General features: G+C 41.7%; 1 protein-coding gene across 2 annotated transcripts in view; it reads left to right on the top strand.

Moving 5' to 3' along the window:
* RNASEH2A (ribonuclease H2 subunit A) overlaps nucleotides 1-25,359 on the top strand; it is an 859,137-nt gene that overhangs the window by 410,916 nt on the left and 422,862 nt on the right. For both annotated transcript variants that reach the window (XM_044084751.1, XM_044084750.1), the window contains exon 2: nucleotides 14,317-14,388. In XM_044084751.1, coding sequence (XP_043940686.1) covers nucleotides 14,322-14,388 — 67 coding nt within the window. In that variant the 5' untranslated portion in view covers nucleotides 14,317-14,321. The remainder of the gene's footprint in view (nucleotides 1-14,316; nucleotides 14,389-25,359) is intronic.

Below are 25,359 nucleotides of genomic sequence, written 5' to 3'. Positions count from 1 at the left end.
AGGAACCTATCCCTCCAGCATGTTTTGTTCATTGTGATGACAAGGTTTAGATCCCCGGAGCGTGTGGCTCTGAGGGATTGGGATTTCTTTAAGTGTAGCATGTCCAACAGCTCTGGGTTTGACATGGCCGTGTATGTTAAGTAGAGATCGCCTCTGAGTAGACGATATGCGACAGAGTCTAGCCGGAGTTTTTTAGATGGTCAGCATAGGGCATGTGCTTTAGGCCTGTGATTCTTTTAGTGAGGTATTTCTGTGGCCTTTGCAGTTGTTGCAGATGTCTTGAGAGGTACATACCAAATGGGGCATTGTATTCTATATAATGGGTCTAATGAGGGATGAGTACAGTGGGACAATGACCTCCTTTTTTCTGGCTGGAAAGCCCTTAGTGATGAGGTGTGCCACATAGAAGGATTTCCTGGCTGTTGTGGCGATGTGGTTATTGAAGGTGAGACCATTGTCCACCTATGTCCCTAAGTATCACACTTTCGGTGTTTAGTGTACTGACACCTATGTGGTAATTCACGGGTACATGTTTTTTCCTAAAGGGGATAACTATACATTTCTTGGCACTGAGCTTGAACCCATGGCTCTGGCACCAAGCATCTTACATCAAAGAAAGAATAACCGTACATAAAGAAAAGAATGGCGATTATGCTGTAGAATTTTATAACAAATTTGGTATAAAAATGCCCATAATATTGCATTATCAAAGAATGACATACCAGTAAAGAAGAAATGTGTTGTTTTGAAAGAACTAAAGTAAACAAAACGGATGAGGATAACTTGGGAGTTGATGTAATGGTTAAGGTATTTACTTCACAGACACAAGGTACAGGGTTTGATTTTCACCTTTAAAATGCTAATTGGATAGGCTTTAAATGTCCGTCAAAGGCAACTAGCCTAGTACCTCCCTATGAATAATGAAAAGATAGGTTTTTATAGGTGGTAGCTAATGCCCCTTCACCTCCCTCCTTAAATGAGTGAGGGCCTGCTTCCTACACCTGCACTTGTTAAACACTATTTCAAGATTGTATTACTTTGGAGATAAAACATTTTTTTAATGAAATCAACATTTTCCCTTTTCTCCTATGCAGAAATGCCCTTGGTGTTGGTATATTTGTCAAAGAAGGGCTGTAGGCACCACCCCCACGTCTGTTGGTGCTGGGGGTGGTGCGCAGCTCCTCGACGTATAAAATTGTAGAAACATTTGTAATATTTTGATGTACACCTAATTAATGTAACCCAACTCTCTCTTAAACGTTATTCCTAAAATGTGGAATAAACTTCCAACCCCAGTTACCTCTAACAACTCCACAGTACAATTTAAAAAGCTCCTAACTACTCTCTTAGGAAACACTTGGCTCTGTTCTTGCAGCTCTCCTGGATAACTCAAATCTGTGTATTTAACCACATATTGCTCTTTGGGTGCTGTTCATTACGTCAGTCTTCACAGTTGTGTATTGTAACTTGCTTTTCATCACTATGTAAATGTATATACTCATATATCATATGTTCATAGGTGTGTACTAGGCTAATGGGCCTGGCGCCTGTAAAAGCCTAGCCCATAGGATTACCCTGGCGCCATGCCACCCGACCTTAGTTCCCAGTGCATCTGTCGAGTAAAGTCACTGGAGTGATCCCTGGGGAGAATTTCCTATTTTCCATCCACTCATCAAAATCTCTCTTTAAGAGGGCCAGTGAGGTGCTCTGCTTGACATGTATAGTAAGTCTATTCCATAGCATGGGCAGTCTCTGGGTTATGAACCTGTCCCTCCAGCATGTTCTGTTGATTGTGGTAATGAGATTGAGGTCTCTGGAGCATGTGGTGCGGATGGATTGGGATTTCTTTAGATGTAGCATTTCTAACAGAGCTGGGTCAGACATGGCTTTCATAGGTTAGTACTAGGCTATCAGCCCTAGGGCCTATACATCTATAGCCAACAATTCCAATTTATTTCTTTTTTTTCCATTTATTTTTTTTCCTTCCTGGTCCCTGTCTAGCAGGACGACGATCCCTGGGGTGAATTTTTTTTTTCTCCCATCAATGGCCAAGGTTCCTCCTGAAGAGGTCCAAAGAGGCACTCTGCTGACACATGTATGGGCAATCTATTCAGAGAGTGGGGAGTCTCTGGGTCAGGAACCTTTGTTTAGATTAAGGTTAGGATCCTGGAGCTCTAGCTCTGGATTTGGAGGATTTTAGTGTAGCATGTCCAACAGCTCTGGGTTTGATATGGCCTGTATGTTAAGCAGAGACGCCTCTCTGATGAGTGAGCATGTAGCTAGAGTATAGCTGAGTTTTTTTAGCGGGCATAGGGCTAATCATCTGCTTTAGGCCTGTTCTTTTAGTGAGGTTATTTCTGAGGCCTTTCCAGTGTTTGCAGATGTCTTCTTGAAGACATACCAAATGGGGCATTGTATTCTATAATGGGTCTAATAATGGATGAGGATGAGTACACAATGACCTCCTTTTTCTTTTGAAAAAGCCCTTCGTGATGAGGTGTGCCACATAGAAGGTGAAGGATTTCCTGACTGTTGTGGCGATATGGGTGAGAGAAGGTGAGACCACTGTCCACCTGTGTCCCCTAAGTCTCTTTCTATCACACTGTGTGTATGTATACTAATGTCACCTTCATGGTATTCATGGGTGTTTTTTTCCAAAGGGGAGGACATACATTTCTTGGCATTGAGCTTGAGCCCATGGCTCTGGCACCAAGCATCTGTTTCTGTAAGGCCCTTTTGTAGAGTATCCACATCATTTTGGGATCAAATCAGTGAGTCAAGCAGGGATCGTCTCTAAGTAGGCGATATGAGACAGAGAATAGTTAGTTTTTTGAGTCTGTCCATATAGGACAAATGTTTAAGGCCTAGGATTCTCTTTGTGAGGTACTTTTGCATTCTCTCCAGTTGTTGTAGGTGTTTAGTGAGGTACATGCCAAATGGGGAATTGTACTCAACGATTGGCCTAATGAGGGAAGAATAGAGGGAGACTGGTTCATATTACGTTATCGAAAGATAACGTAATTGAAAAGCCGAAACATCGAAACAGCCGTATTTCAAAACGTTTTTGGGGGGGCTGCCCCCCCCAATATATATTCCAACTCCGAGATCGCACTACAGTGATTAAAGGGCAAATATCCCAGTCTTCACTGTACTGCAGTCCCACAATGCGAACTTCGAAATGCGGTTGTTTCGATGTTTTGGCTGTTCGATTACATTTTCTTTCAATAACGTAATAGGAACCCGATGGAGACAATGACCTCTTTCTTCCTGGATGCAAAACCCTTAGTAATAGATATATGCCACATAGAAGGACTTTCTGACCACAGTGTCAATGTGGTGGTCAAAAGAGAGGTTGCTGTCAACCTGTGTTCCCAGATCTCTTATAACGCCTTCTGTGTTCATTGGACTACCATCGGTGTGGTAATTCATGGGAACCGTGTTTTTCCCAAGGGGGATGCCAACACATTTTTTTGGCATTGAGCTTAAGGCCATGGTTCTGACACAAGTCGGTCTCAGTGAGGCTTTTCTGTAGGATGTCAGCATCACTTGGGGGAGTTAATAATAGCTCCCAACTTGCAAACGTCTGCGAACGTTGTCATCCAGAGTCCCTTCATGTTGGCCTGAACTTCAGAGAAGTAGATACCAAACAGGAGAGGACCCAGGACCGAACTCTGTGGGACTCCACTCGGGACTGGTCAGCAGTCTGACTTGTCAGCTACTTTCACACTGTGGCTTCTACCTGCGAGCCAGTTTGCAACTTACGTAGTGATATAGGGGTTGATGCCTAATTTAGTTTTTCTATGATTCCTGAGTGGGGAATGGTATCAAAGGCCTTGGCCAGATCAAGGTAGGCTGTATGAACCACCTTGCCTTCATCCACAGCTATGGTGACTGACTCAAAGAAGTTGACCAAGTTGAGCAGGCATGATCTACCCTTCCAAAAACCAAACTGTGTATGATCCAGAGTTTGGAGATTCCCTATATCCTTGTTTATTAGGTTCATGATGATGTGTTCCATAGCTTTACATATCAGAATTGCCAGGCTAATTGGGTGATAGTTCCCAGGGTCTGCAGTCGCTCCTCCTTTGTGGAGAGGAATTGCTGTACCAGTGTGCCATTCGGTAGGGACAAAGCCTGAGGTGAGGCTGTGATTGAACAGGGCACACAGGTGAGGTGCTAGTTCACTCTGTAGTTCATGTAGAACACAGCCAGGGATATTGTCAAGTTCCACAGAAGCTGTATTCTTGGCCTTGGACAGTGCTGTTTTAACCTGTGCAGCAGTAATACTGGGTGACTCGCAATCTACTGGTATTGTGACTGGCCCTTTGGAGGGGGAGAGAGGGGTAAAGTTGACACTGAATCTGTCGACCAGTATATTGGCAATATCTGTTGGCTCAGTATAGGAGGTACCATTGTGCAGTAGTTCAGAGCAAATCTGGGTATTGCCGTGGAGATTCTTTACATAACTATAGAAGGCCTTGTGGTTGTCTTTACGATCTGCTGCAATTCTGTTTTCATAGCTAGCTTTAGAGGGTTTGATGAGGGATCTTAACCTTTTTGTTGAGGCTGATAAGGGAGTTTTTCTAGTCTTGGGACTTCACCTTATTCTGCATCAGTTTCCTCCTTCTGTTGTAGAGTTTGTTTATGTCAGGGGACCACCAGATTGGCTTCCTTTTTTTGGAGGAGAGTGTCTTGGTTCTGTTGGGTATGGCAAGATCCATACATTTTTGTATGTGTTCGTACAGTGCATTGGTGTATGATTTGGTGGTCATGCAGCTATTCTCATTTGCATGGGTACCGTGAAATTAGACACGCCTGTTTTTAGGAGTCCAAAGTTAGCTTTAGAGAAGTTTTTCATAGTGGTCACCTTTGCGGGGTGGGAGGGATGTGGGTTTCCAAGGTGATTAGTTTGTGGTCAGATCTAACTAGAGAGAAGTTGACTATTGGTGTAGAGCAACGGTCGTCCATGTTAGTAATGACCAGGTCCGGGATGTTGCTACCTCTATTGGGGATAAGAATTAACTGGTCCAGGGCATTGGAATTAATGAATTCCAGGAAACGTTGGGCAAGTGTATTGGTACATGAGTAGTTTTCCCAGTTAATGGAGTGGTAGTTGAAGTCGCCCAGTATGACAGTGTTAGGTTGGACTGTAATATTCTCCAGGGTGCTTAGGAACGTGGAGTGTGAATCTTGGGACATGACCTATAGCAGGCTATGACCTGAATCATTGTCTTACCCAATGTTAGCTGCATCTGAAGTATCTCAGATGTGTTATGTTGGGCTACCAGTCTGGAGGTGTGCGCATCCTTTATGAATATGGAAACACTACCGCCTTTGGAGCTTCGGTCCAAGTTCTGGGGCCGAAAGGTGTGGAATGAGTTATAGCCTGGTAGTGCAGGGGTGCTTTCTGCTGCCTTGAACCAGGTCTCTGTTTACGGCACAAATGTCGATGTTCTCTATTTTAAGGAGTGCTTAAATGTTATGCAATTATAATCTCTAAGAATGTATTATTAACACTGTACTATTCTTGATTATGAATATTACTAGAATATTACTGTTGATTGTGAACATTGCTATAGTTTTCCTTGCATTTTTGTTAACTTTTACAAACTGTATATTTTTCATATTGCTGGAGCTTTTCGCCCTGGGCCTCCGCCAAAAAAGAACCTGTGTCCAGTCGTACTTTCCCGGTAAACAAATGTAAACTAAATAAACAAATAAAGCAGCAGTTCCCTCATTACTGCAAGTAGTTAAACCATTGCTTAAGATTTGCAAATGTTTTATTCATCAATCTTTAAATAAAAATTTAGAGAAACTGTAAATGTTTGGCAGTTTTCTGCATGACTTTATTGCTAGTTGTATATATGTCTGTTGGAACAAATAAATTACATTAAATATTTCAATTCTCCACATTAAATGGTACCAGTTTCTAGATCATTATTTCAGATTTCCTTCTCATGCTGAAGATCTCAGTTTTCACTGAGGAATTCAGCTGTTGTGATATTGAGTAATATCTTTAAATTAAAACTTTCCCGTCCCCTTTAGAGTTTTACCTATCAAACAACATAGACAATGCATTAACTAATTTCTTCAAACTGAGGAAGGTGTAATCCACATGTATTTTTTTAAAAAGCACCCAAGACCCATTACTAAGCAGTGAATGTACGCAAAACAATATGTGTGCTTTCATTGGCATTTTGCAAATAATAGTCCATGTACGTTATAACAAAATTCTAGATTAGCAGAAATATACATAGCTAGGTACAAATGTGTTGCTTAATGTCCTGCAGAATATAGAGATCTGTACCATTACTGAGCATGGTTTAAAGATCTAAAATGCATCTCCAATTCCAAAGAGTACCTGATTTTGTTGTTGCGGGTCAGGTGGGATAGATGATGGTGTCTCAGTTTTTGTAAAAGAATGTATAAATTCTAGAAGGCGAGAAATCAACTCAGGATTTGAGATTACTTGTAACATGTAATTTAGGAATCTGGTGTATGCAGTCTGATTCATGTGTCGAGCATGTAATTTCCAGACTAAACTCCTGGATGCAACAATAATGAAAATGCACTCCTTGTGGGGGATTTAACTACTCAGGCACTGACCGGGTAGACTATTCAATGCCCATTAAATGTGCTTGAATATTAATTGTGTTAATCAAAACAGCCTGGAACAAATGGTATGGACATAATGAGATGCCTAAAATATTAACATCCTTCACTATCAGACCTAAGGTCCTTCAACTCCCCACCTGTGGTTTTAGTACCTGTAATCGACGCATATTTTGATGCCATTATCTTTACCCTAGCAGTAAAATCCAAGTCCTGATTAAATTATCTTGCTAGTCTTAACCAGTAGAAACTATGATGTAGTTGGTTGCGTACTTGTGAAAACAAATTGGGACACCATTCTCAATGATGCGAGAAAGTGCGCTTAGGATACTGTTGGCCACTTTTGTGATATTATTAGCTTTAAAGAAGCATACTGACTAGGCACAGGTAATACAGGTACATGTAACAATAATTCTTTCATGGAATCATAAAACTTGATAAGATATGTAGAAAAAAAGAGGTATTACGTAGCACAAGTCATGATTTCTTTTCTTATTTTTCCAGATTAGTTATGATCTTAGCTAAGTCTCTGGTTAAAAGCAGAATTGTGACCGCAGTATCTTGTCAATAAATAGTAAAAGTATATAGTAAATATGCTGGCAGAATAGTTTTATTTTTTAATACTTTTATTGAATTATCACTTAAGATGTGGGCAAATATACGTTTATATAAAAGCAAACAAACCATATTAACATGTTCAAAGTTATAAACATTATGCAGCACGCATCCTCATACTCTTTCGGCTGTTCCCGTTAGGGTCGTCACAGCAGATCATCTGTTTCCATTTCTTCCTGTCCTCTGCATCTTGCTCTGTCACATCAACCACCTGCATGTCCTCTCTCACCACATCCATAAACCTTATCTTAGGCCTTCCTCTTTTCCTGTTACCTGGTAGCTTCATCCTTAGCATCTTTTTCCCAATATACTCAGCATCTCCCCTCAGCACATGTCCAAACCAGCATAATCTTGCCTCTCTGGCTTTGTCTCCAAACCTTCCAACCTGGGCTGACCCTCTAATATACTTATTCCTAATCCTGTCCACCCTTTGTCACAGCCAGTGCAAATCATAACATCTTTAACTCTGCCACATCCAGCTCTAACTCCTGCCTTTTTATCAATGCCACTGTCTCCAACCCATATAACATAGCTGGTCTCACTACCCTCTTGTAGATCTTCCCTTTCACTCTTACTGGTACTAGTCTGTCACAAATCACGTCTGACACTCTTCTCCACCCACTCCATCCTGCCTGTACCCACACTCACCATTACTCTGAACTATTGATACAAAGTAATTAAACTCATCCACCTTCGCCACCTCTGCTCCCTGCATCCTCACCATTCCTCTATCCTCCCTCTCATTCACACACATATATTCTGTCTTAGTCCTGCTGGCCTTCATTCCTCTTTTCTCTAGAGCATATCTACATCTCTCCAGGGTCTCCTCCACCTGTTCCCTACTCTCACTACAGATCACAATGTCATCTGCAAACATCGTAGTCCATGGGGACTCCTGTCTGATCTCGTCTGTCAATCTGTCCATCATTGCAAATAAGAAAGGGCTCAGAGCTGATCCTTGATGTAATCCCACCTCCACCTGAAACGCATCTGTCACTCTCACCGCAGTCGCACTACCCACGTACATATCCTGTACCACTCTTACATACTTCTCTGACACTCCCGACTTCCTCATACAATACCACAACTCCCCTCTAGGCACCCTGTCGTATGCTTTCTCTAAGTCTACAAAAACACAATGCAACTCCATTATGCAGCACACATTTTTGTTTATACAGTTATCACCAATCCAACATTACATAAATTGATCAATTCCTGTCTTCCCTTAAACCTCACTCCTCCTCCAAAACATTATTCTGCATGTATTATTCCCACATTTTCATTTTTTTCTATGTAATTTGCTTCTATTTTCTAAAAATTCCACTTCCAGTTCTTTTATCTCATTTACAATATTTAATACTTCAAATATAGTTGGGTTAGACTTTGATTTCCATTTTCTAGTAATTGCTTTTTTGGCAGCCACTAGAATTAAACTTGGCAAGGCCTTACGATGTCTAAGAAATTTAGATCCTGTATCCAGCAAAAATAATTTCTTTAGTTACACCCAGTATTTCTGGCAAAGTACTCTGTAGGGAATTTTTGAAGTATGCCAAATCATTAGACTCCTGAAACATGTTTCCAATTACCCCTTTCTTCTCCATCACGTCTCTAACATTTGCCTTCTGCCTGAGGAAAATACTTTGGTATCTGCTTGGGGTATAAAAAATACCTATGCAAACACTTCCAAGCAAAAATCCTAAATCTTCTGGACTTTGTTGCATATTTGAGAGCCATACATACGTCCTCCATTGTTTCCTTATGAATTGCTTATCCAGTCTCTCTTCCCAATATTTTCTAACCTCCTGTGATTGATTTCTATAGTTATCATGCAATATTTTACATGTCCACTAATTATCCATTTTTTAACAGCAGCTTCTGATCCAGATTCCGCTAAAACTCTACCAGTGCTGGTCTTTCACTTTGGATTCTCCCTATCCCTTTCTGTTTGCCTGTACTCTTGTCAGTTGCTGATAGGGAAGGCAGTCTGTAGCATGCAGTCTAGATGTCTTTTTGGCCTTTTCCCATTCTGTTACTTTTACCTCTCTAGTTATTTGCTCCCAATACCTTGGTTCCTTTGCTGGTTTTCTCCAATAAATTTTAACCCCTCTTGCCTATTCTGTGTACCCTTAATTACAGTCATCCGCATTGTTAGAATCTTTCTCTAGTCTCACGTTGGCTTAGTCCTCGGAGTACTTTCTGCTATTTTATAATATTCTGTATGGCTGTTGTTTTCTTCTTAAGGATCTGCATTCAAAATCCAATTTTCTCCTTGTTTTTTGAATTCCCCCCTCCTTGCTTCATCATCATCCCTTTCCACTTTGCATTCTAGCTTTCTGCATGTGTTGTGTATGTGAGCCTTAACTGTGTAGCTTTAAAATATCCCTTCAAATCGGGTAGTACTAAACCACCTTGTTCTTGGAAGGATCAACTTATTCCACTTCCCCTTCCAGATAAAATCCGTTAGTTCTTTTTATTAATTACTATCCACAATTTATGTGGTTGATAAAAATATGCCTGACCTGCATATAAAACTGTAGGGATTAAAAGCATTTTCACTGTTTGTATCTTGCTATCCATATCCATAAACAGTAGTTTAGAGTTTCTCATTTTTTATTATCATTTGTGTAGTCTCTTCCCACATATCCTTAGCTGTTTTAACAGAATCTTTTTAAACCCATAATCCTAAATACTTCATTTTATCATGTTCCCATAAATAATGGGTATTGCTGAACCAATTCATGTGTGGCTACATGGTTTATAGCTATATCCTTTGTTTTCGCTTCATTAATTGTATATCCCAGAAAAAAAATTTAAACTGGCTCAGAATGTTCAGCAACACTGAAATGCCCTTTTCTGGCTTTATCAGGTACAAAATAATATCTGCTACAAGTAAAGACAACTTTTCTTCATTACCATACCAATTGTATCCCTGAATTTTTTGAGTCCCTTATTTTCTTTGTCAGTGGCTCTAAATATAATGCAAATAACAAAGGGGAAAGAGGATACCCCTACCTGGTTCCGCTATTCATACAGAACTTATCAGTGAGGAACCTTCCCACTTTAATTTTTGCCTCCAATCCATCATGCACCCTCCTAATTAACCTTATTATTGTATGGGGGAATGCAAATGCATCCAGTGTCCTACTTATAAAATCCCAGCTTACTCTGTTGAATGCTTTCTCTACATCAAGACCAACTAACAATAGTGGTGTTTTATTTTTACTTTCTGCTTCCCTCTGGATCATCATTATTTTGTTAATGTTGTCAAATGTTTGCCTTACTCTCCACAAAGCCACATTGATTCATATATCAGTTTTGACACCACCTTTGCCATTCTTTTTGTTATTGTAGACCTAAACACTTTATAATCATGGTTTAAAATTAAAATTGGCCTGTATGAAGTTGGGTCTTATGGGTCTTTACCATGTTTAGGTATTAACAACCACCATAGCTTTCTTCCAGGATGTCTGTGCTTCCTCTCCTTTCAAAGAATCCCAATGGATCTTATCTGAAAGTGTCATGGAGGTCTGCTTCTGTTAGATATGGAAAAGTATAGGATTGTGGAGGGAGGATCTTGCCTTCTGAAACTAATTAGCATTCTTTGAAGAAGTTAGAGTAACACTGATGAAGGTCTGATAGAGCATGCTGTTTATCTTGACCTTGATAAGGCATTCGGCACTGTCCCACGTAAGGGAAAATTTGACTAGTTAGTGACATCAATTGTCAGTTTATATGCAATTCATTGGGTGAACGCTGGTTAAACAACGGCACACAAGTCAAGTTGGGGAGGTTACCTGTCTATTGAGACTAGGGGCTACTAGTGGTGTCCTACAGGGTCCTGTACCGAATTCAGTTTGATCATGACAAAGTGATTACTTCAATGCTAGCCCCAAAATTATAGCAATGACTAATGGAATGTTGCCTGAAAGAAGGCATTTGTAGAAATGGGTCACCTGTCTTTGCTGCATCTACTGCCTATAATGTCATGAGTCAAAGGCTTTAAGGCACAGTTTCCTGTATTCACGTATTATATATGCTGTTGTCTGTATATGTACAGTTTACTACTCTTATATTTTATACGTTAATGCAATGCTGACGTAGAAATCTACTGCTCGTGTGATCCTGGGCTCAGCCTTCAATTGGTCACTTTGTCATCGATGCTCTTCCCCAGTAAACAATATAAAATAAATAGATAAATGTGATGGCTACATTAATTACTTGGTTCTCTTGGTACCTGGAGAATTAATTACCATGGTGAGAATGAAGTATGCTTATTATGGTACGTCTTGCTGCTGTGATAAGTCATCATGGTATTACTGGAATGCAGTGAGGAGGGAGAATTGAGGGTGTTGAGTGAAGAAAAGGAATGTGTAAGAAGTTAGGTTTGGAGTGATTTTTTTTTTTTTTTTTTTTTTGGAAGGGGACAGGTTCAAGAGGTATTGTGTGGGGGGGAGTTCTGATTTACAGTTTCATGTAGTGCGGAATGTTGAGGTGGCCAAGTCTGATGAGGAATTGCAGTGTGGGTAGGGTGGGTGAATCTGACAGCTGCAGAGTTCGGTATCTGAGGGTTTTACTCAAGAGTTTTAGTAGTCCACAGTCAAGTCTTGTTGGGACAGTGCAGGTGTTTAGGCCTTTATGATAGGTTACAAACCGTGTGATAGGAGAATTAATTAATAGTTATTGTTATCAGGGTACATAACTGGCTAAAGCTGGCTTTGTATTTTTTCTAGACTTTTCTGTACTACAGTAGCAAACTCAAAAAACCTTTGTAAAAACAACTCCTAAAACCGCATGCACCCTCTTTACTGCTTTGCTGAATGCAGATATCTTCTGACAAACCTCCATCAGGTAATCATTTTTATGAGATGTGAAAGCAGTACTGCTGTGCTTTGTTCAGAAGAAAAAACATTGAGCCAAGCAGTTTTGGCCATCTGCTTTTTGTAAAGTTAACCTTAAGGTCTGTAGATCATTATAATTGATCAGGTTTGTATCTTTATTGATTGTAGCGCGATTTAATTCTGATGCACATTTCTTTCTCTATCTGTGGTCTGCCCTGTATTAGAGAGGGGCAGTAATCCTTTGTGTCAAACAGATACTTAGAAGTAATGGGAAAACATTGCAACTCTCAAGTGAGGTAGCATGAAAACATGTGAGACAACACAACATTTAAGAAATGTAAAGAAATTGTCAAGTTGCTTTGCACATTACACTCAATTCTCTCATGTGTGTTTTTGCCAGGTTGAGCAGAGTGCAATGAGTTCTCCCATACCAATTTCTTGTCTGTATGTTCAGTACTGATAGTAGTACAGTAAAATGATGGGTTTCTGTCCTCCTGAGATATTGTTTTTCTTCTTTATAGGCTTTACTCTTCTGTACAATTTTATCAATAACGTATTTTCCCCATTCCAGCAAACTTCCTTCCTGAGATTTCAAGCACTCCTTTGTACCCTCAATGATACAGACAAAATAATTTCCTTCACAGTGTGGTCTACAACTGAGGGAAAGAACCAATGTCTTAAATTGTAACTCAGTTTTGTGAATGTATTGATGTAGAACTTTTGATGGTGTTGTAACAGGCTGTATAAATAAATATAACCGTTTAGGTATTATACATAAGCATTTCTTAACTGGTAAACCCCTGGACATGCAGTCCCTTTTTCAGGGATAACTTGGAAGCAGTGTTTGGTTTAATGACTTTCTGAAATCATGCAGTAGGCAAATGTAGGCAGGGAAGATCAAACTGAGGACGACTTGCATAGTGAAGCATTACCTTACACCTCTGTGCCAAACTTCCACACCAATAGATCAGCGTTTAGCTGATAGCAGTATTGATAGAATGCTGCAGAGTTGCTTAGCCAGTTGGAATTCAAGTGGTCTTTCAGCATAGACTTCTGTTTTCTAAAGGGGCTACATCTTGAGGGTTTGAGGAAGTTTATGCCAAAGTTTGCTGATTTAGTTACCGGGAACTAGGAGTGACCAAAACTGTTTTTGAATTTAGATATGCTGAATAGCTGACCCACAAAGACACAGGATATATGGAGGTGTATTTTGAAATGATGATACCATATGTAAGTAGGGAGAAATTGGGGAAGTACAAAAGTTTGTGTGTGAAGAACAATTGAATAACAGCCATTGGGAGATAGAATTCTGATCTCAGAAGGCACACCAGAGGTGGAGACAAATGGGCAGAGATAGGCTCTAGCTTGATAGCCAACAGCAAAAGTGTACTTTCTGTTGTAGGCCTACTAAGGCTTGTGCTGCAGGGGTGATGAGGTTATAAGTCAATCTGTATAGTGCATGAGGTAAGGGAGTGGGTAAGCATTTACTATGGTGGCTCTTCCTTTGTTAGAAATACTTTGTGTAGTTTGCCAAGCTTCATGTTTGATGTTATTCTGTCTGGTTGTTTTATATCCACAGAGGTTTGTAAGTTGAACTTTAAGTTTTGCAGATGGTAGTCTGTTAAATGAGTAGTGAAATTGTCAGTCTACTGTTCAAGCTTAGATTCTCCACATTGGTTAATGGTTTCATTCAGAGACATTGGAAATAGATGAGATCTTACCACAGAACCATAAGGCACTCCATACTTTACTGGAGGAAAAGATGTGAGACTTCCATCTGACAGTTTGCATCTAACTGAACAGATATATTTGAGTGTCATCTTGTTGTAGTCACAGTGAGACTAAAAATCTGTAGTATGTCCATGAGTCTTGAGTGACGGACTTTGTCCAGATTGTTTGGTTAGGTCAAAGAGGATAGTGCCAAAAACATTTCCTTTATCAAACTGAGAGTGAAGGTACTCTTAAGTTGATGAGTCCACTGCCAGTTCAGTTGTGTGGGTTAGTAGAGATTACTCTGCTGTTAATTAGATGTTCTAATAGTTGTCTGTGCAAATATTCTAATATTATTAAAAAGTGAAGGAAGTAGTGTAGTTATTTATGTAGTGGTAGAATGGGTACTTATTTTCAAAACGCAGATACAGGCTGTCCTTTAATGGATATAGTGTTAATTATAGTCACAGTTATGAGTTTGGAGATGGAACAAATAACTTGAACTGTGCTTTTAGGTCTCTCTCTCTTTTTTTTTCCTCAGGTCCTATGGTTTATGGCATTTGTTATTGTCCTTTATCCAAGAAGCAGGACTTGGAAGATGTCAAGGTGGCAGGTATGACTGAACTTTTTTTCATATTGCCTACTCCTAATAAAACAGACTGTCTCTTTAACTTACAAAGACTTTAACTCATGCATTCATAACACAATTTTAACACCCATGTTAAGCTTCAGTTTGACATGTAATAGCATTAGGTGTTCTTGGGACTGGCAATTTTTATTTTAAATGGGAGAACAGAACAGATGGTGTAGGAGCTAACGTTATCACCTCACAGCAAGAGGTTCTCTGGTTCGCTTCTCAGCTAGGGTGCCTTCTCTGTGGAGTATGCATTTCCTCCCTCTGTTCATGTGTGTTTCCTCTTGGTGCTCTGGTTTCTTCCCACATTACAAAGACATACCTCTGTCGAAAATTAGCTTGTTCCAAGTCGGACTGTCCTGGTAAACAAATGTAAAATAAGTAGATAAACAGAAGTAGCTGTGAGGGAAAGGTTAGCTTGCTTTTTATTTGTTGTATAACTTTATTGCCTTTTTCTATTTTGAATACTGTGATTTGTTTTCTTTACCTTGTGTTTTACTTGTATTCTTCTTTTAACTCCATATTAAAACTTGAAGAGAGACCACAGCTCTGTCTCTTGTGAGTCAGGCAGAAATCTTTTTCTCCACCCTCCCACCCAGTTACTGTAATGTTCTTAAACACCACTGTCTTTCTAGTTGCCTTCCCCTTATGCTAATTTGACCATATATCTCATTTCCTCTCTGTTTTTACTAGCTTGTGTGAGTAAGCACAAAATTATCATTTTGTGAAATCACTCCCCCTCAACTATTTAAATTTATTGGCCATCCTACTGTATTTCATAGTACCAGAATACAAAAGTGACCACCCCTTTCAATCTATCTTGCTGTTTTAAAATAGTGACTCTCCACTAAAACTTAACTTTTTAGACAGGTAAAACTTAAGTTACCTTCTTTCACATCTAACTCCTCTAGTGCACGCTGCAGTGTGTAGGATAAACCATTTTTTTTTCATCTTGCCTTTAAGCATCCCTGTGACTAGCAATTGCTTTAAAACCTGCTGGAAAGCACTATGAAGTCTTAAACTGATACAAACACTCAACTCTTCTTGTTAATAAGGAGAAATTAATTGTAGGCTCTGAACAGCCTATAATTGCAAAGTACCTTGCTAAGGTAAGGGAAAACAGCTCTTGTACTTTTACAAAAAAAAAAGCACCAAACCAGGCATGTCCAAGGGTCAGCTTCCAGTGATTTCTTCTGTCCACCTGGTGAATCTGGGCATACTGGGGCAATGCAGCAGTTGCCTTATGTACACAGACAACCCTCTCCTCCTACCACTCAACACTACAACCTGCGAGAGATGCACTTACATAGCCAAACTGGAAGCAAAGCTCTCTCCACCCAAGATTGTGCTAGACAGTCAAGAGGAGAAGGTTAACACCTGCACTACACCTCAAGCAACACATAGCCCTTCTAAACCCACACCACCAACACCCACACATAGCAACACTAAACCCACGTATGTGGAGGCCCTTAACATTAACCTGGCCAAGCAACAAGGACTTCCGAAGCTGAAACGCAAACAAACACCAATCACAAGTGTCACATAGCTCACAACACCAGTGTGCCACCCAACAGCCCCTAAGGCAAAACAATGTACCCAACACTTTAGTCATAGGTGACTCTATAGTCAGGCACACTGATGTCCCACTCACAATGCTGAACAAGGAGAAAATTACAGTCCTCTGACTGTTGGGTGCCAGGATTCGCCACATAACGCATGCACTCAAGTCACTCCACAAGTACAAATATGACTCTGTCATTGTCCATGTTGGAGTGAATGACTTGAGGCATACCTCCCTGGACTACATGAAAAGAGACATGGAAGAGCTCTCGTATCATGTGGCCCAGGCAGGTATGACCCTTGCCCTGAGTTGCATCCTGCCTTTGCCTAGAATGATACCACAGTATAAGGACAAAATGATTGACTTCAACAATTGGCTAAGCTTCTGGTCTCATTCAAAGGGAATCTAGCATCTGTCTGCCTGGGACGACATGATCAACAGACCACGATGCTTTGCCAGAGATGGTCTGCACCTGTCACCTCTGGGATTCAGGTTACTGGCTAAGGCTCTTGCCACCCCTATAGTGCCATTTTTAGGCAAAGTTCAAAGGACAAAACCACCACCATAACAGGTTACAAGCATGCAAAATTTGAAGGTAATGCTACTCAGTTCTAGAAGTCTAAACCTCAGAATGCACTCTTGTTTTTGAGGCACTCCTAAAAATGGAGAACATCGATATCTGTGCAATAACTGAGACCTGGTTCAAGGCTCCAGAGAGCACCCCTGCAATACCAGGCTACAACTCTTACCACACGTTTCGGCCACCAAACCAGGACCGAAACACTAAAGGTGTAGGGGTGTCCATATTCATCAAGGATATTCACAACACCAGGCTAGTTGCCCAATACAATGCATCTGAAATTGTCCAGGTGCAACTAACACTAGGTAAGACTGCAATCTAAATTGTAGCTTGCTACAGATCCCCCACCATGCCCCCAAGATTCTCACTACACCTTTCTAAAGATAGTGGAAAATATTAAGATACTACCAAACATCCTAATACTGGGTGATTTCAACTACCCTGCCATTAACTGGGAAAACTACTAGTGTACCAACACCTTTGCCCAGTGGTTCTTGAAATTCATAAATTCCAATGCTGTGGCTCAACTAATCCTTAGTCCCACTAGGGGCTCCAGTATCCTAGACCTGGTCATTACCAACATGGGAAATCGATGCTCCACACCTATGGTCACCCCCTCATTGGTCAGGTCTGACCATAAGCTAATCACCCTTGACATCCACATCCCACCCCCAGTAAGGAAACGTCCATTAAAAAACTTCTCCAAAGCCAACTTCATGCTACTCAAGTCAGAATTGACAAAATTCATGACACCCATGCACACGGGAACTGAATGTTCGATTGCTGTATCTTACACTAAGGCACTGTACACGCACATCCACTTGTGCATGAATCGTGCCATCCCCAATAGAACCAAGATGATCTCCTCCAAAAAAAGGAAGCCAAACTGGTGGTCCCTTGCCATAAACAAACTTTACAATAAAAGGAAGAAACTGTTGCAGAAAAGAGGAAAATCCCAGGATGCAAAAAAAACTCCCTTACCAACCTCGGTGAGAAGCTGAGATCCCTCATAAAATCCTCCAAAGCTAGTTATGAAAATAAAATTACCAGAGATTCCAAAGACAACCACAAGGCATTCTATAGCTATGTCAAGAATCTAAATGGCAATGCTCAGATCTGCTCTGAGCTACAACAGAATGGCATTAAATATACTGATCCCAAGGATATTGCTACTATCCCAGCAGATAGATGCAGTGCAAACTTCACCCCCTAAAGGGCCCATCTCAATACTGAAAGATTGCCAAATTCCGATAATAACGGCCACACAGGCAAAAAATGCACTCTCCAAAGCTAAGAATACAGCATCCATAGGACCAGACGACATCCCAGGCTGTGTACTACATGATCTACAAAATGAACTGGCACCTCACCTAAGTGTCATGTTTAATCATAGCCTCACCTCAGGCTTTGTGCCCACTGAGTGGTGCACAGTTACAGTTATCCCACTCCATAAGGGGGGAGCCACTTTGGATCTCGGGAACTACCGACCCATCAGTCTGACGAGCCTGATCTGCAAAGCCATGGAACGTATTATTATGGAACTTATAAACAAAGACATTGGCAACCTTCTAACACTGGACCCCACGTAGTTTGGGTTTGTGAAGGGCCGATCTTGTCTCTTGAACCTGATCGAATCAGTCTCCAGAGCCGTGGACAAGGGTAAGGTGGTCCACACAGCCTATCTGGACCTCGCCAAGGCCTTCGACACCATCCCTCACTCTGGAAGCATAGATAAACTTTCTAAGCTGGTCATTAATCCCTATGTCACTCGATGGGTTGCCAACTGGCTTACTGACAGAACCCAGACTGTAAAAGTAGCCGACTCCAAATCCAGCTCCAGACAAGTGACAAGTGGAGTACCTCATTGTTCAGTCCTGGGACCACTCTTGTTTGGCATCTACTTCTCTGAAGTACAGGCCAACACTAAGGGACTCCGGCTAATAAAATTCGCAGATGACTGCAAACTGGGAGCCGTTATTGAATCTCCAAATGATGTGGATATTCTACAAAAGGGCCTTACAGAAATAGATGCTTGGTGCCAGAGCCATGGGCTCAAGCTCAATGCCAAGAAATGTATAGTTATCCCCTTTGGGGAAAAAACATGTACCCGTGAATTACCACATAGGTGGCAGTACACTAAACACCGAAAGTGTGATAAGAGACTTAGGGACACAGGTGGACAGTGAGCTTATCTTCGATTAACCACATCACCACAACAGTCAGGAAAACCTTCTATGTGGCACACCTCATCACTAAGGGCTTTTCATCCAGAAAATGGGAGGTCATTGTCCCACTGTACTCTTCCCTCATTAGAACCATTATAGAATACAGCGCCCCATTTGGTATGTACCTCTCAAGACATCTGCAACAACTGGAAAGGCCGTAGAAATACCTCACTAAAAGAATCACAGGCCTAAAGCAGATGCCCTATGCTGACCATCTAAAAAAAACTCTACCTATACTTTGTCGCATGTCATCTACTCTGAGGCTATCTCTGCTTAACATACAAGGCCATGTCAAACCCAGAGCTGTTGGACATGCTACACTTTAAAGAAATCCCAATCTGTCCGAGACGCATGCTCCAGGGATCTAAACCTTGTCATCACAATGAACAAAACATACTGGAGGGATAGGTTCCTGATGCAGAGACTCCCCAGACTCTGGAATAGACTGTCCATACATGTCAAGCAGAGAGCCTCTTTGTCCCTCTTCAAAAGGAACCTTGATGATTGGATGGTAGATGGGAAATTCACTCCGGGGATCACGTCAGTTGCCCTGCTAGACAGGGGTCCAGGGAAGTAAATACTGTGGGAAGAAATAGCCAGGGAATTATGGCTAGGCTTGTATAGGCCCTAGGGTCGATAGCCTACTACCAACCTATGATATTGCTGTTTTATGATGCTGTAATACTGGTCATGTGTTTTTTATTTTAATGTTTTCACTTAACGTGTGACCCTCCAAGATGGCTGCATATGTGTTCTCCACTGATCGCAGTTTACCACTTTTTTTCTGTAAAATCCTTTGAGGATGTCTGCATGTCCATCTCATGCAGTTGCTGACTACATGAGCATTTGTACCCTAGACTCTGCCATTCACACAGTTTAGACATTGATCCTAATGTCATTGGTCGACAGAAGTACATTGTGTGCCCAATAGATTACCAGCCAAGGCCCGTGTGATTAGATTACCAGTCAAGGCCCATAATGCCATTGTCTGTACTGTATTGGGAAGAGCATGATGTTGACATTTGCCACAAGTGGTAGGGAAGTTACTGAAGCCTAGGATAAATTGACACCTTTTATAGTGTAGTTTTATGAAAGGCTAAATTCCAGATGGTTTAGGTCAGTAATGGGGAAACATGATAATTTTCAAGGGTTCCTTGCTAAGTACACACATGTTCACCTTGTAATCTGATGACATTGCTGTTGTCCAAGGCATTACCATAACGAAATGCTGAAATTTACTGATCATTTGAATTTGTTGTGAAAAAAAAAAAAAAAAAAAATTTGTGTAGACCGGATATAAAAATATCGCAGACTACCATAGGCTAACTTTTTGGTCTTTAGTAAACTATATTTCAACAGATGTGAAACATGTGAACCTTTTACATCTGTGACTATAAAAAAAGAGAAAATAGATACTTTTAGTGTAAAGCAGGCTCCATGTCTGCTGCTGCCGAGCCTTCACCATCTGTTTCCCTCTCGTGGTCAACTCCTCTGGGCTGGACGGCTGAACTCACAACTGAAAGTCCAGAGATAAAGCCAGAGAACATAAAACAGATGAGACTGATAATGTTGTTTAGGACAAAATGAAAATTACATACTTGGATAGCATTTGATGTGTGTTGGCATGTCACCTAAGACTTTCCCCGATTATCACAACTTTTCCCTTTTACCGTAAGGCTGCGCCTAACACCGAAACAAAAAAATAACTCCGGAACCATCTCCCAGTGAAGAATGGGCCATGCTGAGGTGGTGGAAGGAGGACTGGGACAGTGACTGAGATGCGGCTGCCCATGCTGATTTATAACTGGGGAAATTACGCAACTTTTATATCTGACGGAATTTCATCTGGGTCACCAATAAGACAAAGGCCCATGTTTGGCCCCATAGATGGGTCTCTTGAAAAAATAGTAATGGCCCTGAAATAAGACCTTGATCTGAAAATTGTATCCAGCTTGTAGTGCCTTGCAAAGGTGTTCAGTGATATGCAGAGCACCCGTACAAATGTCGTCCACTGAAATGTTTTGTGAAGAGGTTTGCAAGGCCAGTCAGTGCTTGCAGCTTAACAGGTAGCCCATGTCTTTGATGCTAGAAGATTGAAAGATTGTGGGTGTTCTGTACCTACACTAGATGCTTGGATCATTTGCCAGTATTAACACTGTAGCACAGTGTAAGGGTGGTGCTGTATTCCAGTATGTGCTGCCCTTTGGATTTTAAACCAGGTTCCCATCTGTCTGAGTTAGTGGTAGCTCAGGTGGATGTAAAAGATTCCACAGCACTTAATGAAAAGAGTGCAGGTCTTTTATTACAATTAACTGTACTTGCAAGCGTATTCTATATTCTTTACATATGTGCTTGTTTACACATAATTTAATATTTTAACACTTTTTCATTTATCATAGGTTCATAGGTGTGTACTAGGTCAATGGCCGTGGAGCCTTTACAAGCCTAGCCCATAGAAGTGCCCTGGCATTGTGCCACCCAACATTAGTTCCCATTGCCTTTATCAAGTAGAGCCACTGCAGTGATCCCCGGGGTGAACTTTCTATTTCCCATCCACTCATCAAGATTTCTGTTGAAGAGGGCCAGTGAGGTGCTCTGCTTGACATGTATGGGAAGTCTATTCCAGAGCATGGTCAGTTTCTGGGTTATGAACCTGCCCCTCCAGCATGTTCTGTTGATTGTGGTAATGAGGTTGAGGTCTCTGGAGTGTGTAGTGTGGAGGGGTTGGGATTTCTTTAGCTGTAACATTTATAACAGAGCTGGGTCAGACATGACTTTTCAAGTCAAGCAGAGATTGCCTCTTAGTAGATTATATGAGAGAGAGAGAGAATAGCTGGAGTTTTTTTGTCTGTCTGTGTAGGATATGTGTTTAAGGCCTAGGATCCTTTTCGTGAGGTACTTTTGTGGCCTTTCCAGCTGTTGCATGCGTCTAGTGAGGTACATGTCAAATGGAGCATTATACTCGATGATTGGCCTTATGAGGGAAGAGTAGAGAGATATGATGACCTCTTTCTTCCTGGATGCAAAACCCTTACTAATGAGATGTGCCACATAGAAGGAATTCTGACCACAGTAGCAATGTGGTGGTTGAAGGAGAGGTTGCTGTCAACCTGTGTCCCCAGATCTCTTATAACGACTTAAGTGTTCAGTGAGCTCCCATTGATGTGGTAATTAGTGGGAACTGAGTTTTTCCCAAAGGGGATGACGATGCATTTTTTGGCATTAAGCTTAAGGCCATGGTTTTGACACCTGTCATTGGTCTCAGTGAGGCCTTTCTGTAGGATGTCTACATTACTTGGGGAGTTAATAATGGCTCCCAGTTTGCAGTTGTCTGCGAACTTGGTCAACCAGAGTCCCTCCATATTGACCTGGACGTCTGAGACTTAGATGTCAACCAGGAGAGGACCCAAGACCGATCCCTGTGGGACTCCACTCGTGAATGGTCGGCACTCTGACTTAGAACCCACAGTGTGAAAGTAGTGGACTCCATCTGTGAGCCACTTTGTAACCCACCTAGTGATATAGGGATTGATGCCTAGTTTGGTGAGTTTGTCAGTAATTCCTGAGTGGGAAAAGGTATCGGAGTCCTTGGCCAGATCGAGGTAGGCTATATGAACTGCCTTGCCCTCATCCACAGCTCTGGTGACTGACTCAAAGAAGTCAACCGGGTTGAGCAGGCTTGATCTGCCTTTCACAAAACCAGATTGCTTGGGATGTAGACTTTGGATATTCCCTAATATCCCTGTTAATTAGGTCCATGATGATGTGCTCCATAGCCTTTCATATCAGACTCATCAGGCTAATGGGGTGATAATTCCCAGGGTATTTACTCCTTCCCCCTTTATGGAGAGGGATGACTGTTGCAGTGCTCCATTCGGTAGGGACAAAGCCTGAGGTGAGGCTGTGATTGAACAGGACACATAGATGTGGTGCCATTTCACTTTGTAGTTCATGCAGAACACATCCAGTGATATTGTCGGGTCCCATGGAAGCTGTATTCTTGGCCTTGGACAATGCAGCTTTAACCTGTGCTGCAGTAATGCTGGGTGCCTGGCATTCCTCCGGTATTGTGATTGGCTTTTTAGGGGGGAGAGAGTGGTAAAGTTGGCACTGAATCTGTTGGCCAGTATGTTGGCAATATCTGTTGGCTCAGTATAGGAGGTACCATTGTGTATTAACTCAGAGCAAACCTGGGTATTGCCGTGGAGATTCTTGTGGTTGTTTTTAGCGTCTGCCGCAAGTCTGCCTTCATAGCTGGCTTTGGAGGTTTTGATGAGGGATCTCAACTTTTTGTTGAAGCTAATAAGGGAGTTTTTTCAGTCTTGGGACTTCACCTTTTCTGCAACAGTTTATTCCTTCTGTTATAGAGTTTAATGGCAGGTGACCACCCAACTGGCTTCCTTTTTTTGGAGGAGAGTGTCTTGGTTTTGTTGGGTATGTTTAGTTTTATGCATTTATGTACGTGTTCGTACAGTGCATTGGTGTATGATTCAGCAGTCCTGCATCTATTTTCCATTGACGTGGGTGCCATAAAGTTAGCCACCTCTGTTTTTAGGAGCCCAAAGCCAGCTTTGGAGAAGTTTTTCATGGTGGTTACCTTTGCGGGTGTGTGTGGGTGAGATATGGATTTCCATGGTGATTAGTTTGTGGTTGGATCTAACCAGGGAGGAATTTACTATGGTGTAGAGCAACGTTTGCCCATGCTCGTAATAACCAAGTCAATGATGTTGCTTCCTCTATAGGGATAAGAATGATCTGGTCCAGGGCATCTGAACTGATGAATTCCAGGAAGCGTTGGTGCATGAGTAGTTTTCCCAGTGGATGGAGGGGTAGTTGAAGTTGCCTAGTATGAGAGTGTTGGGTTAGACCCTAATAGTTTTTAGGGTGCTTAGGAACGTGGAGTGTGAGTCCTGGGACCTATAGCAGGCTACGACCTGAATCGCTGTCTTACCCATGTTAGTTGTACCTGAAGTTTCTCAGATGCATTATGCTGCACTACTAGTCTGGAGGTGTGTGCATATCTTTTATGAATGTGGAGACACCACCACCTTTGGAGCTTCGGTCTATGTTCTCTGTCGAAAGGTGTGGAATGAGGTATAGCCTGGTAGCGCAGGGGTGCTTTCTGCTGCTTTAAACCAGGTCTCAGTTACAGCACAAATGTCAATGTTTTCCATTTTGAGCAGTGCTTCGAACAGCAAGTGCATCTTGAGACTTAGACTTCTAGCGTTGAGCAGCATGACCTTCAGATTCATTTATTTATAGCTGTTACGGTGGTAATTTGGTCTTTGGAACATCACCTAAAAAGACACTGTGTGGGGTGACATGAGCCTTAGCCAGTATCCGGAAACCCAGGGGTGACCGATGCAGGCCATCTCTGGCAAAGTATCGAGTTATGTCAGTCATGTCATCCCAAGCAGACAGATACTGGATCCCCTTGGAATGACACCAGAAACTTAGCCAGTTTGTTGAAGTTGATCATTTTCTGTACTGCGGTATCATTCTGGGTGACGGTAGGATGCTGCTCAGGGCTAGGGTCATACCTACCTGAGCCACATAATCCGAGAGCTCCTACATGTCTCTCTTCATGTAGTCCAGGGAGGTGTGTCTCAGGTCATTCACACCCACGTGGACACTGACAGAGTCATACTTGCACTTGTGGAGTGACCTGAATGCATGTGTTGTCTGATTCTGGCACCTGATTGACAGCTGACTATTACCTTCTCCTTATTCAACCTAGTGAGTGGGACATCAGTGTTGCCTCACTATTGAGTCACCTAGGATTAGTGTATTGGGCAAGCTGTTTTGCCTTAGGGGCTTAGGTTGAGGGGGCACACTGTAGGTGAGATGTCTTGTGATTTGTGCTGTGTTGTGGTGGTCGAGTGCGTTTCTGCCTTGGAGGTCTCTTCTGTTTGGGTAGATTTTTATTGAGAGCTTCAGTGAAGGTGGGTGTGTGGTTTTTGTTTTATGTGAGAGCTGTGATGGTGGGTGTTCTGGAGGGCTATGTGTTGCTTGTGGTGTGGTGCAGGTGTTAACCTTCTCCTCTAGACCAGCTATTCCAGTCTTGGCTTGAGAGTGCATGACTTCCAATTTGGATATAAGTGCATATCTCACAAGTCTGAGTGTAAGAGGAGACAGTTGTCTATGTACATGAGGCATTTGCTACACTGCCTCCAGAATACCCAAGTTCACCAGTTTAATAGGAGAAAGCACAGGGAACTGACCTTTAGACATGCTAGGAGGGATAGTCATTATTACTAAGTACTGGGGCTGTTTCCTTATATATTCCATTTACAGGAAAAATGTCATTCAAGGTGCCCATGTTTGTATAGAGCTGTTTGTATAGAGCACTGCCAAACACTTGAGGGGAAACTAATGCATAGACCTTGAAAATTTACGAATGAAGTATCTAGGCAGATGTTCTGAAGTTAGGAAGAAGTCAAGCAGTGCTTACAGAAAAGTAAAGAATTACCTTGTCAAGAATGATGAAAAGAGGGGAGTCGCATAAATGGCTACTGCCTGGCTACTACTAATGCTGGTCTCAACACAGCTTCCCTCTGTTGGGATACAGTACTCCTTTGCTTCTT

Source organism: Protopterus annectens, chromosome 9.part0 (genome assembly GCF_019279795.1).
Source record: "Protopterus annectens isolate FY-2018-M chromosome 9.part0, PAN1.0, whole genome shotgun sequence".
Lineage (NCBI taxonomy): Eukaryota > Metazoa > Chordata > Ceratodontiformes > Protopteridae > Protopterus > Protopterus annectens.
This window is presented reverse-complemented; position numbering and strand designations above follow the sequence as displayed.